The sequence below is a fragment of the Hevea brasiliensis genome, unplaced genomic scaffold (assembly GCF_030052815.1).
Source record: "Hevea brasiliensis isolate MT/VB/25A 57/8 unplaced genomic scaffold, ASM3005281v1 Scaf32, whole genome shotgun sequence".
Taxonomy (NCBI): domain Eukaryota; kingdom Viridiplantae; phylum Streptophyta; class Magnoliopsida; order Malpighiales; family Euphorbiaceae; genus Hevea; species Hevea brasiliensis.
In genome coordinates, this window is record NW_026614829.1 from 291,301 (window position 1) to 304,640 (window position 13,340).

At 28.9% G+C, this 13,340-nt stretch overlaps 2 protein-coding genes and 1 non-coding gene across 3 annotated transcripts in view; 1 reads left to right on the top strand and 2 right to left on the bottom strand.

Annotated features, from left to right (window-relative positions):
- The window catches only part of LOC110662918 (disease resistance-like protein CSA1), a 34,655-nt gene that overhangs the window by 12,979 nt on the left and 8,336 nt on the right, over positions 1–13,340 (top strand). The gene's annotated exons all lie outside the window — the stretch shown is intronic.
- On the bottom strand, positions 3,166–3,272 carry LOC131177078 (small nucleolar RNA R71). The gene has a single exon (XR_009146789.1). It is a non-coding gene; the product is annotated as a small nucleolar RNA R71 (small nucleolar RNA).
- Positions 5,138–6,420, bottom strand: LOC131177073 (disease resistance protein Roq1-like). The gene is made up of 2 exons (XM_058142068.1): positions 5,727–6,420; positions 5,138–5,196 (listed from the first exon to the last, which is right to left on the bottom strand). The coding sequence occupies exons 1-2, from the start codon at positions 6,418–6,420 to the stop codon at positions 5,138–5,140; spliced, it is 753 nt and encodes a 250-aa protein (XP_057998051.1).

The following is a 13,340-nucleotide window of genomic DNA, read 5'->3' on the forward strand; positions in this document are numbered from 1 at the left end:
AGGAAAAGTTCTCTTTTTTCTGTTCAAACCCAAAATTTTCTTCTTGTCCCTGTCTTTGTCTCTATGCCCCAAAGGAACTACCCACTGACTGTGCCACTGAACCTTGACTAGCTTGAAATCGAGAAGGCTGCTGTTCTATACTTATATAAGAACCCTGGCCACTACCACCATAATCAGTTCTAGACTAAGATGAACTACCCCCTCTTTTAGCTGGTCTCTCCCTGAACCCTTGTGAAGAACTCTGCCCATGCTTCCTACTCATTTTCTGCTCATATTCTTTCTCTTCTTGTCTCACTTTTTCAACGTTCAAAGCTACTTCCACTAATTAATGAAAATTACTACATTTGAACCAAGTCATGGAAGACCTAATGCCAACATGTAAACCTTGCCTGAACCTATCACATTTAGCTTCTTCAGAAGGCAAGATGTCTAAAACAAAACCATAAAGATCCTCAAACTGATCAACATACTCCCTTACTGAGAGACTACTCTTAAATAACCTGAAGAAGGCATCTTGCTTTCCTTTTCTATAACTTTTTATCAGATACTCTTGGCGAAACTCAATCATAAATTTGTCCAAAGTCCAATCAGATCTAATTTTGTGATGTATACCATCAAACCAACTATCTGCCTTACCCTGTAACAACCCATGTACATTATCCATCCTATCTGCATTTGCCAATTTCACCAAATCAAATACTTTTATAACTCTTTTCAACCATTTATCTACAACGTCAGCATTAAAAGAACCCTCAAAGTCATAAGCCCCCAAACGTCTAGCATATACACTACCTCCCATGGATCTTTCAACTTAGCTATGATAGCTGCTGTAACTACTAATAAACCCATTTTATATAGATATTTTAGGGTAGTTTTGCATCCATTTTGCCATTTTAGTTTAGTAATTTTATGCTTTTAATGCTTATTTTAGTTAATTTGTTAATTTTAGTTTCATTATATTTGATTTTTAGAATTTTAATGTTTTTGATAGGTTTTAATAAGGTTTAAAGGCAAAAAGGTCCATATAGAAGAAATTCAAAGTGATTTGGAAGCTTAAAGTAGTGTGAAAAATGAAGATAATTCGCTTAAAGGAGAAGACCAGCCGAGACTTTCAAGGGCCTCAACATGCCCCGTGTTGAGGGTCATGTGAAGATAAGAGTTAGCCAGTAAGAATCCACATGAGGTATGTAAATTCACCTTGGGTCATGTAAGCAGATTTGAACAAAACACGTTGAAAGTTTCATGGACTTTAACATGCCTCGTGTGGCGAGTCGTGTAAAGCAGATTTTGGAGCAAAACACGTCGAAAGTTTGGGGACTCCCTCATGCCCGTGTAGCTGGTCGTGCAGAATCTAAAGGCTCCTCCTCTGAATCAACATAAGCCATCTTTGAAAATAACTTGAATCAATATGAGGCATGTGGGATGGCAGTGATTCTTGACATGGAAACATTTTCTCTTATAACACCTTTTGTCTTTAACCCTTTAGAGACTATTTATAGCGCAAACCTTCAGCGGATATATAAGCATCAAATTCGCATTTATACTATAAGGAGAAAGAGAGAAAAATCAAAAGAGAAAGGAAAGAGGAACCACGCCATTTTTGGAGGAAGAACACACTGCAGTGGCGTTTTCTAGCTTCCATTTTCAGAGATTTGGATTTTCTTCTTAAGGTTCTTTTATTTTTAGTTTTATTTTCATGTTTTCTTGCTCTATTTCATATTTTCTACTTGTAAATACAAGCATGAGTGAGTAGATACTTAAGATTTGAGTTGGGTATAATAATTTAAGTTTTATTTGTGGATTTAGGCGCTTTTAATCAGATTTTAGTATATATAAGCTTTGATTCTTATCTTGTGTGCTTATTTACATACCCATTCTTGGTACCCTTTGAGTTTTGTTCTTAATCTTAGATTGAAGGACCGAGAGGTGAAAATCTATGATAGATAATCAAGATAATGAACTTAATCACCTAGTGTTAGAAATAAACTAGTGGGTTAAGAGGAATTTCAAGTTGATTAAAATGCTTAAAGGGTTTTGGGTAATTAAACATCGCATGAGAATGGGGTTTAGTTTCCTTTAAAACACTCTTTAGTTTGCTTGAAAGAGAAATTAAAGGAAATCAGAATCAACTTCCTTCAAACTTGTATTTCCCTTAATCTTGCCTTTGCCTATCCAAATCCCAATGAAATTTACTTCATGAACCTCAACTCTGGAATCAATTTTTACCATTAATTAATTAAATCTTTTGTCACTTGCTAAAATTTTTGTAAATTAGTACAGTGCTTAGAATTTTAATTGCTTAATTCATTATAATTTTCTTATTTTTCTAATTTAATTTGCTGCATCTCTTACTCTATTTTCGGCACAAATTATTGATAGCCCAAATAATCGTGACTTTTATAGTTTAGTTCTCAAACAACAAATCTCTGTGGGACGATATATTTTCTTTTACTACTTGAACAACCCATATACTTGTGGAGTACACAATCAAGTTTTTGACGCTGTTGCCGGGGATTTGTTTTGTTTGATATTAGACGATTGATTGTTTGGTTAATTTGGGCATTTTATTTTTTATTTTAATTTCTTTTCTTTATCATTTTACTTTGAGATATTCTTATTTTGGTTTTTTAGGTATATATCTTTTATATGAGAAGAACAAAAAGTGCAAAAATTGATTTAATTTTTGATCCTGAGATTGAAAAGACAGCTAAAGCTTTAAGAGCAGAGTCTAAAAGAAGAAAAGCTGAACTCAGAATTCAAAGACAGCAAAAGCAACATCAAGAGCAACAAGTGATAGAAGCTATGGCAATTAAGGATCATGCTTTTCCTAGTTTTGGAGATTTTAGATCGAGTATTACAAGGCCTAGAGTTGAAGTAAACAACTTTGAGTTGAAGCCCTCACTTTGTCAAATGGTTCAATAATCATAGTTTGGGGGAGGTCCTACTGAGAGTCCACATGTGCACCTTGCACATTTTCTTGAGATTAGTGACATGCTGAAGATAAATGGAGTGTCAGATGATGCCATCCGGCTGAGATTATTTCCTTTTTCTTTGAAGGATCGTGTTAGGGAGTGGTTGAATTCATTACCTTGGGGTTCAATAACTACTTGGGATGAGTTGTCACAAGCTTTCTTGGCTTAATACTTTCCTCCTAGCAAGACTGAAAAATTAAGAAATGAATTAACTTCTTTCAGACCAAGGGATGATGAGAGTCTTTATGAAGCTTGGAAGAGATGTAAGGATCTTCAAAGGAGATGTCCACATCATGGAATCCCTAAATGGATGCTAGTTCAACATTTCTACAATGGTGTTTCTCCAGCAATTAGAAGTATAATTGATGCATCTTCAGAAGGTGATCTTATGGAGAAGTCAAAAGATGAAGCTTATTCAACATTGGATAAAATTGCTTACAACAATTATCAATGGAGCTGTGAAAGAAATGAAATGAAGAAGCCACCAGCTGGTGTATATGAATTAGATGCCATGAGTATGATGCTTTGATGAGAAAAATGGATAAGTTAAGCATGAAGGTTGACTCATCAATTGGACGATCTAGTCATACAGAAGATGTTGGTGTAGGAAATATACATTGTATCAATGATTTTCCTTCCTATAAGCAAGAGTTTGGAAATGAGCAAGTTGATTTTGTTGGAAATTACAATAAGAAACCAGTTGGTAATCCTTTTTCTGCTACATATAATCCAGCATGGAGGAACCACCCTTACTTTTCTTGGGGAGGTCGACAAGGGCAGCAATAGAATTATCAACAACCTCCTAATTTTCAGCAACAACAGTAGAATTTTTAGCAAAACAGAGTACCACCTGGATTTCCACCACAAAGGAATCAAAATGCACCTATTCCACAACCACCAGTTCAGTCTTCAGATTAAGATTGAATTTTTAAGTCTATGATGGCGAATTTCTTAACTGCTCAACAAAAATAAGGAGAAATGATTCAACAATTAACTTCAAGGATAGACCAGCTTGCCACTCATAATAGGATGTTGAAAAACCAAATAGCTCAATAAGCAAGTTCTTCTAGCAAAGCACAAGGGAAACTTCCAAGTCAACCAAAGAATCCTAGAGAACATTGCAACGCAGTGATCCTAAGGAGTGGGAAAATTGTGGGAGAAGAAGAAAGATGAGATAGAAGAGGAAAAGAAGAAAGAAGATAAAGACAAGAATGAATTCACTTCGAATCATGATGAAGTTAATGAGGAAGCAAACAAGAAGAAGGAAGTTGAAAAAGAAGAAGAGGAAAAGTATGTGCCTCCACCACCATACAAGCCACCATTGCCATATCCTCGAGGTTTTAGAAAGCAAAGCTAGATAAGCAGTTTGGGAAATTTTTGGAAGTTTTGAAGAAATTATACATCAACATTCCATTTACAGATGTAATTTCTCAAATGCCCTCATATGCTAAGTTCCTAAAAGAAATTTTGTTAAATAAGAGGAGATTAGACGATTATGAAACTGTGGCATTAACAGAGGAGTGTAGTTCTCTTTTACAAAATAAACTTCCACCAAAATTGAAGGATCCAGGAAGTTTTTCTATTCCATGTCACATTGGAGAGACAAGTATTGAAAAGGCATTGTGTGATCTTGGAGCTAGTGTAAGTTTGATGCCACTCTCCATTTGTGAAAAGTTGAAGGTAGGAGATTTGAAACCCACCACCATTTCTTTGCAACTAGTTGATAGATCTATCAAATATCCAGTGGGAATTTTTGAGAATGTGCCATTGAAGGTTGGAAAATTTTTTATTCCTATGGATTTTGTGGTTCTAGAGATGGAGGAGGATGTAAGAACACCCATCATACTTGGAAGACCATTTTTTGCTACTACAGGAGCTAACATAGATGTAAAGAATGGGAAATTAAATTTGAAAGTGGGAGAAGAGGAAATAGAATTCAATTTATTCCAAGATTCCAAGGAATCGGCTGTGGTAAATTCTTGCTATGGGGTGGATGTTATAGAAAATGATACTAGAATGTAAGATATTAAATTGGAGGGAAGTCAAATTACTCTTCATTCTCGATGTAATCAAAGTCACGAGTGCAAAGAAAAAGTCTCCTTTGGCACTTCCTTTTGATAAGAATGAAACTCAAAGAGTAAAACTAAAGGCTCCATCTAAACAACTCAAAGTAAAAGGTTCATATCAAGTTTGTAAGAGTAATTTGCAAGGTATGGTTGGGATTCTAAACAAAGCAACAGGTGTTTTCATACTCAATGGGAAAAAGTTGAAGTACAAATTTATTGCATCACCTGTTGAGAAGGGAGGCAACACTTTCCAATTCCAACCACCATGAACTAAAAAGGGGTCAAGCTAATGACCTTAAATTAGCACTTCTTAGGAGGCAACCAAGTTTATTTTTAGTAGTTTGTTAATTTTCTTTTTCTTATTTCATCCCTTATAACTCAAATTTTGATATTTGTCTAATTTTTGGTTTGTAGGCAAAATGCAAAGATTAGATGTTTTGGAAATTATTGCAAAGAAAACTATATTGTTGATTTAGGGGAAGTTTTCTTTGTTTCTTTTAATTTGTTGATAAACAGTAAATTTTTTGCCATGATAAGCTCCCTTATACCAATATCGGGGTATAATCCACTACTTTCCAGTACTTTCATCAAATAACGTTTCATTTTTCCTTTGAAAAAGCATGCGATGTCAAGAAATATTTTTTTTTTTGTATTTCCTCCAATCCATCAAAACTTATTTCAAGCTTACTTAGAATTTTTTCATTGGGAATTTCTTTCAACTTCTTCAATGCACTGCTCCATTCTTTCACAGATCTAGCATACAAGGAGGAACCCAAAACATTAAGCGCTAATGGGAGGCCACCTGCATAGTTTACAGCTTTGTTGGATAGCTCCATGTAATCTTGTGGTGGACAATCTTTCTTGAAGGCTTTCAAGCAAAAGAGTTGAAGGGCTTCATGATGATTTAACTCTTCAACCCTATATATTTGATCTACTTCATGTTGGATCAACAAATGTTCATCCCTTGTCGTTATTATGATTCTACTTCCAACTCCAAACCAGTTTTCATCTTTTTTTCCAACTAATAATTCTAATTGCTCCAACTCATCAACATCATCAAGAAGGACCAAAACCTTCTTCCGAGATAGCCTATTTTTTATGTGATAAACTCCATTGTGCACATCGTACACATCTATGTCTCTTTCCATCAATGTTGCACATAAAAGTCGCCTTTGTAAAGTGATCAAACCATATTTTCTTGAAGTTTCTCTAACATCCGCAAGAAAAGCACTACCCTCAAATTGGCATTGCATTTCCTTGAAGATGACACTAGCAATAGTTGTTTTTTCAATGCCACCCATCCCACAAATACCTACCGTTTTGACATTATTTAGCTCCTTTACATTGATACACAATCTCATTTTCTCTGATGGTGAATCCATTCCAACAAAATCCTTGGCTATTCTATGATTAAATCTTCCCAATTTGTTGGTTATGCTATAATTAAATCTTCCCAATTTGTTAAGTAGATCTATAGTGATATCCTGAAAAAACTCTGACTCTTCCCTACAATGTAAGAATTTCCTATTATATCTATAGTGATATCCTGAATAAACTCTAACTCCTCCCTACAATGTAAGAATTTCCTATTATCATATATAACACAATATTTTAAACGTAGAAATAACATTAAAAATATCAAGTGTTCAATTTTGTTCATATCGCACACGAAAATTCTATAATATGCAAAGGGTATATTATAGAGAGAGAAATAATAAATTCCTATGCAAATTGAGATATCAATAATAGGAAACATATAATAAGCATTTCATTGTGCTCATATTCAATAATAGGAAACATAGTCTTTCCAAAACATTTTAAGTTTCTAGTCATGAGTTCTTCCAGTGGCACTTTTTCCGCAAAAGATATTAAGGCTTTTTAGAGACATTTTATAAAATGTTCCTAAACACAAAATAATTAGAGATAATTTTAGACATAACTAATTAAAGTTTTGAGAAACACAATAAAATTGTCTCTTAATAATACTTTCATCTCAAAATATTTTGTAGGAGAAGGAAAAGGAAGTGAGAAATTCTCTCCATTTTAAGGGATGATTTTAACAAAACGTTCAAAAAAATTATCATTCTGACTTTTTTCTATGCAGCTAATTGTTTTATCTCTAATATCTAATTTTTTTAGCGTAATTTATTTTATAAAATTAATAATCTTTTATAAATTAATATTAATATAAAAATATTAAATTAAATATTAATATATTAAATTAATAGTACCTTAATAAATATATTCTTTTATAAATTAATTTTAGTATATTTGCTTATATATTAGAAATATATCATTTTAATATTTAATTAACTTGTCTAATTTACTCTTAAATTTCAATTAATATTATTTAATTTTTGGTGGACAATAAAAAAAATATCGATAATAAATTTATACTTTTCATAATAATAGTTTAGAGCTATCTTTTAGAGAAACAACTATTACTATTGCGTTTGCAACGTCAAAAAAAAAATAAAATATTAACATTTTATATTTTTTGCTGAGGGTTGCTATGTGTCACTAGTCAATGAATGCCACATGTACTGAATTACATCGATTTGAAAAAAAAAAAAATTGATTAAAGGGTGAACTAGACTTTCCATAGACTCATTCAATGACTTTCCATAGACTTTCCATAGACTTTACTTCAAATTAAATTTTTTTCAAAACAATAATGAAAGACAAATTCAATTCAAATTATAGATTTAAAATCTAATATTATGAAATATATATATATATATTTAAAATCAAATTATAATATATTTCAAAATATTAAATTTTATAAAATTATAAATAATTTAACTAAAATATGTTAAGTTTATCTCTTAATAATAATAATAATAATTATAATTATTATTATTAAATGATGATGATAATCGTCCATATATAGTATACTTTCAATATATAGCTTACACTATGACCCTGTGTTTATGAATCATTTTTTTCCAATAAGAACATCTGATGCCTTCACATTCATCTGATATCAAAAGTAAAGCCCTTTTTGGCTGCTGCTACCTTAAGCTTAGCAACTGTTATCTCTATAGCATAATCTCAAAATTTTAATTTAATATTACATATTTTTATTCCAATAATATATATATATAGTTTAAGTGAGGAGAAGCTCTCAGTTGAGATTCGGACATACTACTAATTTAATTTTATTAAAAGATTATAGTACAGATTATAAATCATCCACCCAAAACAATTTATCTATAAAACTTCAAAAAGTCACCTCTAGGTGGGAAACAATTCTTTTTATTATCCAAACAAGACATTTTCAAATTTATAAATTTCAAATTCTAAATTTTAGATCCAATATCTAAAATCTAAAATTTAAATCTAAATCCATGAATCCAAACACAAGCTAATTTCTTTTGCCACCTTTTTTTCAAAAATGATAAAGTTTGATATGAAATTTGACAATGACTTGGAGTTTGAATTGCATATCGAAAGAAAGAGTGAGTAGAAAAAAACTCAGATAGGTATGGTCTGAACACTTGACAAAAGTGAAAATTGGATCAAGACTGTGTATAGGAAAAATGCTAAGGAAGTACGTGAAGACTGGTTCAAGACTAAGTACAGGGAAAATGCTAAGTGAAAATTGGATCAAGACTACAAAATTCTGAGAAAGTGAAAAATGAAGTTCAAATTGACTGGAATCCGAATGGTCCTAACTGAAACTCACTCGATTTGCTATCTCTACCCTTGCAAATGAAATTTTAATCTTTAAAAGTGAATCCTTAAAAATAATATAAAATAATTTTTTCCACCTTTGTTTGAAAAATGATAAATTTTGATTTGAAATCTAATAGTGGCTCTAAATTTGAATTGCATATCAAAAGAAAAAACGAGTAGAAAAAACCCATCAGGTATTGACAAATGTGAATATTGGACAATGTTATTTGTATTTTACAATAATGTTTTTTTTTTTTTTTTTTTTTTTTTAAAGTTTAGGCATGGTTTCTCATTTGATTTGGAACTCTAGGAATCGTGTCAAGCGTCAACTCCTATCAGTTAAAGTATTTTTATTTTTATTTTTTTAAATTTGATTCTTCTATAAAAGTTGTCCTCATAAGAGAAAATTATCTATTTGTGTCAGTATTCCGCTTTTATATATATAATTCTCATTGAAACTTCCTGAAAGCTACAGTCAATAATTATAACTTAAAAAATCTTTTAGTCCTCTCTCATATTTACCTTTTTTGTCCGTATTTAAAAGAAGGTAGAAAAAAAAATATGATGAAGATACGAGGCTTAGTTTGGTAAAGTTATATAGATAGTTCGTGATGGCAATTGGTTAGACTTTTGTGGATTTTTTTCTTACCAAAATCTAATAGGACATATTTAATAATATAATTCAATTTAAAATGAATTTAGATTTAAGAATTATTATATATGATTTGGGTTGAGTTTGTATTTTATATGTTAGATATCTACTATTTGAATCCGTTTATATAAATATTTATTTAAATATAAAATATATATTTTTTAATAATATTTATAATTTTTTTATATTTTATTTTAAATAAGTTAAAATTTAAATATTTTATGAAATTATTATTTTTTTAAAATATAAATTATTAATTAAAAATAATTTTTATATAACGTTTGGATATTTTTTTAGTAATAATTAAGTTTGGGACATATTCAGATAGTTGAGAATAAATTTTAATTGTGTTTGAGATGATATAGAGTTTTAAAAATATTAATTGAGTTTAGATTATTTTTGCGAGTAACCTAATTTACTATCCTTAAAAGAAAGTCTCGTTTCTTAATTTTTTTTTCAATAAATTATCACTTTTTTTAAATTTTTATATACAACTAACAAATTACAATTCCAAGATCCCTCAAATACATAAAATATTGTTAAATTTAATTATTAATTTTTTATTTATTTTCATTGAAATTTAAATTAAAGAACTTATAATATTAAAATAATAATTTTAATACCATTGATTACATTTTAAAATTTTTAATTGCATTGATAACGCAAATTTATGTAAAGATTCATCCCCTATTTGCATTCATTTTACATTCCTGCTCTAAGAGTCTAACAAGAAACCAATAAATTAGAGTATAAGTTGTTTTGTAAAACTCAACAAGGAATTAAGAAATTAGAGAATGAGTGTTTTTTAAGCTTCCAAGAATGAACTAAAAAATTAGAAGGGATTGTATGTTCTTTTGTAAGAAACCAAGAAAGAATCAAGAAATTAGAGAGGAATATAGGTCCTTTTGTAAGACTCTACAAAGGAAACCAAAAATTAGAGCAGAAATGTAAGTCTTTTTGTAAGACTAGAATATAGGTTCTTTTATAAAACTTTAAGAAGAAATAAAAAAAATCATATTTACTTTCATGTAAAATATATTATTTATTTATAATCTATTTTTTATAATTTATTTATTTTTTTAAAATATATATATATTTTTTAATTTTTATATACAACTAACAAATTACAATTCCAAGCTCCCTCAAATACATAAAATATTGTTAATTAAAGAGTTAATTTATACTAGTAATTTTATAATTATGTTAACATGTTTTTGTTTATCCTATTATTCTTCCCTCTTTCCTACCCTTATATAATTAAAATAAATTTTATTTTTTATATTATAAGTTTGAAATATTTAGAACAATTAATAAAATAAATTAGTAAAAGTCATATTTAGTGTTTAAGGTTTTTATTAATTTTATTATAATAAATTAAATAATTTTTTTAATGAATTAATAGGGTTAAGATTATAGAATTATTATATTAAAAATTATAATAAGATTTTTGTATAAGTAGAATTATTATTACATTAATATTAAAATTTTAATTTATACTTAAAATTAAAATTATTTATACATTTAATAATAAATATATTTTACTAAAAATTATTAGTAACAAATTAATATGATATTGTCATTGTTAAAATTACAAAGCAAAGTAAATTATGTTGCTAAAAATTACGAACCACGATATAATATGAATTGGTAATAATTTATAAATATAGTGATCGCACTGAAAGAGAAAGGGTAGAAAATGGTGGGTTCATTGTAGTTTCTCTAATTGCCGACAGTGATCGCACTGAAACTTCCTACAATATACAAAATCTGGTAGGTGGTTTGATTCAGATCAACTATAAATAGTTCCCAGGTTTAGCATTCTTCCATCTTTCACTGCAATTCCTCTATTTTCTTTTCTACCAAACAAAACCGTGCTTGTCAAATATGGCTTCTACTTCATCTTTAGCCTTCTCCTGTAAAACTACCTATGATGTTTTCCTTAGCTTTAGGGGAATTGAAACTCGTCACAATTTTACTAGTCACCTTTATGCTGCCCTTTGCCGGAAAAATATTACAACATTCATAGACGATATCCTTGAGAGAGGAGAAGGGATCTCGCCAGCGCTCATGAAAGCGATTGAAGAATCCAAGATTTCTGTAGTAATTTTCTCAGAAAATTATGCATCCTCTCGATGGTGCCTAGATGAACTAGTGAAGATAATTGACTGCGAGAAAAAATTAGGGCGAAAGGTTTTACCCATTTTCTACCGTGTAAATCCTTCCGATGTTAGAAAACAGACTGGGAAATTTGGAGAAGCATTTGGGAAAGTCAAAGAAAATTCAAATCACAGCTTAGACGCTGTGGAGAAGTGGAGCACAGCTTTGACGAAAGCAGGCAATCTATCTGGATGGGTTTTCAGCGACTCCAGGTAATTGTTTTCAGTATTGGACTTAACTGGCTGGCTGTCTGGCTGCTTGAACTGTTTAAATTGGGAACTAGACAGGGCAACTGGTTTGGTCTAATTCAATTTATTTATTTTAATTATCAATAGAAAAATAAAAATTTTCAAAATTTAAATTATTTTTAACCAGTTTTTTTTTAATTAATCTAATTGCTTAAATCTTTCAAATCGGTGAAATGGTTAATAGATCGATTCAATTGTCAATCTGATTTTAAAAACATTGCAACATGTAATTCTTCATAACCAGTATGACTTTGATTAATTATTTTCAACACATCTCATTTCTACAAAAATTTTGAAGGGTGTAATAGTAATTTTACAAAAAAAAAATTATTGTTGCCCATTAAATTTTGATGAGCACTGGACTCCTTACAATTTTAAAATTTTTTAGAAGTGTAGTAATTTTTAAAAATTTAGTATTTTTTTACTATTATTTAACAATTTTGGTGGAGCAATGGACCAATATTTAAAATTTTTTAGTAATTTATTAGTAATAAAAAAAAAAAAAACTCTAAATCCTTTGCTTTCTTATTAAAAGAATGATTTCAATAATGAAACATAAATATTTTTACTAAAAAATCTCCAAATATCATTATCTTTTGGTATCTTCTTCTCCATTAATTATATTTTACCATTTTACTTTTCTAATAAATCTATAAATACTAACTTTTATGTTTTGAAATTTAAATTATTAGACAATATTATTAGATCTTTTATCATCTTTTTTATCGATTTGAATAACTTTAGTAACTTTTTATTCATAATTCATGATTATTATTAGAATCTTTCATTACTAAAATTTCAGCGTACCCATAAAATAAATTAGATAATTTTTTTTAAATTTTAAGCCATTTTAATTTCAAAATTTTATAATATTAAACATATATTATATTTTTAAATTAATAACAATTTCAATTAATTTTTAACAAATCAATTTAATCTAAACAAATTTTATTATCAACTTTTATTTATTTTATTTATATTATTTTTATAAATTATATATTTTAATTGGACACTTCATTTAATAAAAAAAATTGAACCCTCCTATTTTGAATTCCTACCCTCGACACCGGCAACGATTAGGTTATCGAGAAAATCATCCTATTCAAACTTAATTAATATTTTTAAAACTCAAATCCATTCTAAACTTGATTAAAATTTATTATCGATTGTTCAAACTTATCATAAACTCGATTATTATTATTCGAAAAATACTAGCACTTATTTAATTTTATATATTTTAAATAATAAGTCGCATAAAAATTTATTTTTATTAATAAATTATATTTTAAAAATTTAATAATTTTATAAAATATTTAAATTCTATTTTATTGAAAATAAAAATATAAAATCAATCTCTACTTTTTTAAGGTTTAATTTCGTTTCTACCGTCTAAATTAATCATTAACTTTTTGTAATTATATCCCCTAGTGAGAACTTAATTAACAAATGAAGGACTCCACAACTGCATACTTAATGGTGATAGAACAATATATGGTGCATAATTAATTAACTATAGATTATAGTCACTTGAGTTTAAGATCTTATAATTAAAATCTCAAATTATATAGGA

Excerpts from the sequence above, each read along its gene's own strand:
- LOC131177073 (XM_058142068.1), bottom strand. The coding sequence starts at position 6,420 with ATGGATTCACCATCAGAGAAAATGAGATTGTGTATCAATGTAAAGGAG. Across the intron at positions 5,197-5,726 it reads TCCCAATGAAAAAATTCTAA|AATCCCAACCATACCTTGCA; the intron begins GTAAGCTTGAAA and ends TGCTTTGTTTAG.